The following is a 4,529-nucleotide window of genomic DNA, read 5'->3' on the forward strand; positions in this document are numbered from 1 at the left end:
TACACAGCACGGCTTCAGTCAAGTGTTTAGGTTCTATATTCGTCCTTCCTACAACTGACCCACATCCTTACCACTGGACTCTTCTAAAAAAAAAATCAGCCCTGACCGGTTTGGCTCAGTGGATAGAGCGTCGACCTGCGGACTCAAGGGTCCCAGGTTCGATTCCGGTCAAGGGCATCTACCTTGGTTGAGGGCACATCCCCAGTAGGGAGTGTGCAGGAGGCAGCTGATGGATGTTTCTCTCTCATTGATGTTTTTAAGTCTCTACTCCGCTCCCTTCCTCTCTGTAAAAAAATCAATAAAATATATTTTTTAAAAAATCAAGTGACGGTGAACATAAAAAAAAATTAAAATGTATTTTTTAAAAAGTGACTAGAGGGCCCTGGCCGGTTTGGCTCAGTGAGTAGCACGCCGGCCTGCAGACTGAAGGGACCCCGGTTGATTCCGGCCAAGGGCACAGGCCTGGGTTGCGGGCTGGATCCCCAGTGGGGGCCGTGCAGGAGGCAGCCGGTCAATGATTCTCTCTCATCATTGATGTTTCTATCTCTCCCTCTCTCTTCCTCTCTGAAATAAAAAAAAACAAAAACATAATATTTTTTAAAAAAAGTGACTAGAGGTTCCAGGTAGACCTTGGGGCCCAGCAGGCAGACAGGCTGCTAGTCACTGTGGGTCTCCAGCACCCTTGCCCCCACGCCCATCCCCACATGCTGGAGGGTGCACATGCCCCTCAACAGGGACTAGCATGGACCTCTCTGCAGACAGGTCCCAGAGAAAACCCCCTGGATGCTGGCCCTGGGAGTGCGCCAGCTGAGCCCCCACTGTGGAGCCAGGGAGCGAAGGGGTCCACGGGAAGACAGGAATGCAAGCCCCACGACAGGCACAGGCCTGGGCAGGGGTTGGGGGCTGGGGCTTCCTCCTGGGGACTCCCCAGCCGCAAGCTGTACTGAAGGGACATTGGTCAGGAGTTGCTCCTCCAGGCAGCGCAGCTCTGCCTCCCTCCAACAGGGAGGCCTGTGAGGACTGGACTCCTCTCAGCCCTGTGCGGTGCTGGTGGGGGCACCTGGGCCCTCCCACAAGAAGAGGCATTTCCAGCCTGAAATGTCCACCTATGATGGACGGGCCAGGGCATCACCAAGGGCCACGCTTCGCTTTTCTTCCCCCCAGAACGGACACTGGATCTCAGGTCCTCTCAGAACAATCATCACTTCTCTCCGTGCCGACCCACCAGCGCCCTCCCCTGGGGGCTGCACCCGTCGACTGTTTCTTGGTGGGCTCCTGTGCCCGTCCATCGTGGGTGCCTGGTCTGGTTCCGCTGAGAAAGCTGGGCCAGGTGCTCCTCTCTGCTCCGTCCTAAGCCCGCTCACAGCAAGGTCCTGGCCTTGGCTGGACCCCCAGGCCCCACACCCAGCCTCCCCTGCAGGGCTCCAGCTCCCACACCTCTGCCCACTCAGCCCCAGCACTGACTACGGTGGCGTTGTGAGGTCTCTGGACGCCTCAGCTCCTGTTAGACACCCCCTGCTGCCCACTGTTTTCTCTTATCCAGCCCTATGCCTCCCACAGCACTGGACTGGGATGCAGACCTCCGGAGTGAGCCAAGATGCCGCCCAGTATGTGGACTGAGGCGGTGCCCTCCAGGAAGGAGCTGTGCAGGATTGCCAAGCCCCGCAGGCAGAGCTGCTCCCCCACAGGCCCTGGAGCCCACACAGACAGCAGGTGGTGGGTCAGGAGCACAAGGGCAGCTCAAACAAGACACCTGTTTATTTCCTAGGAAGGAGACCATGGGGGTGTTTGGGGAGTTCCTGCCACAGTCTCCGTGCCACGGGGCAAGCAGACATCACTTCCAGAAGAGAACATTCCAGAAGAGCAGCCAGCAGGGGTAGAGGCCCAGCGCCAGCAGCGGGAAGAGCAGGGCGCCGTAGACGTGGTGCTCCAGCACGCCCTGGGCCAGCGCCGCCAGGAAGAGCTGCCAGCCCTCAGCCAGCGACAGCGGGGCCTCTTGCAGCTCCCGCCACAGGAACAGGCTGCCCAGGAGTGCGGCTGCTGGACTTGTCAGCACCAGCAGGGCAGCATAGAGTGGCCTGGGTGGAGGAGCAGGGTCAGGGCTCTGAGTTGGGGGCACAGGCAGGAAGTTGGTGTAAAGGGGTACTGAGTGAGGGCATAGTCCGTGATGAGGGGCCCAGGCCCTGGAAGAGGTGGGGGGGAAGGGGACAGGGCTGGAGGAGGCTGACCAGTACATACCGGGGCCCCCTGGGCTCAGTGAGTGCAGCAGCGGGCACCATGGTGGCAGCCAGCAGGAAGCCCAGGGAGAAGTTGGTGAGGGCGATGCAGGCCAGCTGGAGTGCCAGGTAGATCAGGGCTACCAGCTTCAGTGCCATCCAGCCCTTGTCTGGGGCCTGTGTGCTCGCCACACTGAAAGGGAAGGGGCTCAGAGGCAGCTACCTGCATGGTCAGGGCGCCCCTTGCCTGTGCCCACCCAGCCCAGCTCCTCACCGGTGGGTGTTGTGGGGAAGGGCCAGGCCGGCGGCATAGATGGCCAGCAGCGTCAGCACCACAGCTTCAGCCTCAGCCACAGGGAAGTGCTGGGCGGCCACGTGCTGGCCCAGCACTGGCAGGACGTAGAGGGCCAGGCCCATGGCCTGTGAGATTAGCAGGGGTGCCAAAAGGGAAGCCAGCCCCACGCCCTGCAGGGCACACAGGCGGTTGGAAATGGGCCCTGGGGCCAGGTGGGCCCAAGGGTCCTCACCACCATCCCACTGAGACTGAGCGGCAGCAGTGACCACCTCCCGGGACCCTAGAAGCCCAACTGAGAGCAAGAGGGGAGGGACCATCACCTGTGTTGGGGGGAGGGGCGGACTGGGTCCAGAGGCTGCCCCGGCCTCCTTAGGGCCCCCTCCAGGCTCATGCAGCTGCATCCACAGTTCCAGGGCGTGGCTAGTCAAGGACTCTGATGAGAGGTGTGATGGATCCGCCCGGCAGGGAACCCAGGGCTCACCCTGCCTCCCTCACCCTGAGGAAGAGGGGCCCTCCCCAGGCCAGTGACGGCGAACCTTTGAGCTCGGGGTGTCAGCATTTTGAAAAACCCTAACTTAACTCTGGTGCCGTGTCACATATAGAAATTTTTTGATATTTTGCAACCATAATAAAATATTTATATTTTTGATATTTATTTTATATATTTAAATGCCATTTAACAAAGAAAAATCAACCAAAAAAATGAGTTTGCGTGTCACCTCTGACACGTGTGTCATAGGTTCGCCATCACTGCCCTAAGCCCAGAGTGGAGGGACCTGCGGGAGGCCGGTCACAAGTGGACTAGGGTGCAGAGGATATCTTGAGACCAAGGACCAGGAGCAAGAAGCCAGCCGCAGGCATGTAGAGGCCGATGGAGACAAAGCGGGAGAGGGCGGGGAGCAGGTAGAAGAAGAAGGACTGGTGCAGACGCTCCAGCAGGTGGTTGAGCTTCCGGAACATGCCCTCCAGAGCCCTGCAGGTGGGAGACAAGGTCAAGGCCGGCCAGGGCCCAGCCACTCCCACCCCCGAGCAGGGAACGGGAGAACCGGAGACACTCACTTGCCCACGGCCACCAGGTCGTACTTATACTGGCGGAAACTGTTGATGCCACGGAGGGTCAGGGCCTCCACACGGTAGCGCAGGAAGAGGCCGTGGGGCCCGTGGGGGCGGCCGGAGGCCTGTTGCAGAACCATGAGCAGCAGCGTCTGCAGACCCTGCAGTGGCCCATCTGATGTCCAGTCCTGGGGCTGCAGCTTTGAGGGTTTGGAGAGGAGGTCAGACACCACCCCTCCCCGCCACTGCCCCGCCTCCCCAGGCAGGTGGCCCTACCTTGCCCTGCAGTGTGCACAGCAGCCCCCCTTTCTGGCAGAAGGTCTGGAAGAGGTTGAGCAGGTCAAGGTTGGGCAGCTGCCCATTGAGCCCCTCCACGGCCACGTCCAGGCTGGTGACCACATCGCTGCTCAGCTCCAGTGCCACGGCTGCCTGGATGGCCCCGGCGCGGCCCTGCAGCGGGGAGGACTGCATGCCTGTGGGAGCAGGTGAGTGAGCTGCCCTGGGGGCTGGTGTGGGCAGGGCCAGAACGGAGCGAGGGGCAGGGCAGCGAGCGCACCCACCAGTGACGTTGACGTCGTGGTAGGCTTCCAGCCAAGCCTCGGTGCCCAGAAGGTCGTGTTCCGTCACCAGGAAGATGATGTCTTTGGCCCAGTAGATCTGCCCTGCGGGGCGGACGCAGGGTCAGCAGCCCCCGAGGCAGTGGCCGAGCCCTGCCTGGCCAGGAGAAGCCCAAGACTCACCCCGGAAGTGGGCAGCCAGTGCCAACAGCAGCCCCACCGCCTGGCTGTTGGTAGAGTCGGGGCCACAGGGCACGGTGAGCACCAGAGACTCGGTGCTGGCGGCGCGCGGGGCCCGCAGGATGCCGTACACGTTGGTGCCCGACACCATCTGTGGGGGTATCAGTGGGGCAGCCTCAGCGCCCCCGCACCAGGGGTCTCCCTGGCCCCGAGCCACCCCCAAGGCGC

At 61.3% G+C, this 4,529-nt stretch overlaps 1 protein-coding gene across 1 annotated transcript; it reads right to left on the reverse strand.

Moving 5' to 3' along the window:
* Positions 1–1,736: 1,736 nt before the first annotated feature.
* Positions 1,737–4,502, reverse strand: GPAA1 (glycosylphosphatidylinositol anchor attachment 1). Its single transcript, XM_006775139.2, has 9 exons — positions 4,305–4,502; positions 4,125–4,226; positions 3,841–4,037; positions 3,571–3,764; positions 3,331–3,484; positions 2,832–2,927; positions 2,491–2,681; positions 2,239–2,409; positions 1,737–2,078 (listed from the first exon to the last, which is right to left on the reverse strand). Exons 1-9 carry the CDS (start codon positions 4,450–4,452, stop codon positions 1,835–1,837), a joined length of 1,497 nt encoding a protein of 498 aa, XP_006775202.1. The 5' UTR covers positions 4,453–4,502; the 3' UTR covers positions 1,737–1,834.
* Between the last annotated feature and the right edge of the window lie 27 nt (positions 4,503–4,529).

The sequence above is a fragment of the Myotis davidii genome, unplaced genomic scaffold, assembly GCF_000327345.1.
Source record: "Myotis davidii unplaced genomic scaffold, ASM32734v1 scaffold1509, whole genome shotgun sequence".
Classification (NCBI taxonomy): domain Eukaryota; kingdom Metazoa; phylum Chordata; class Mammalia; order Chiroptera; family Vespertilionidae; genus Myotis; species Myotis davidii.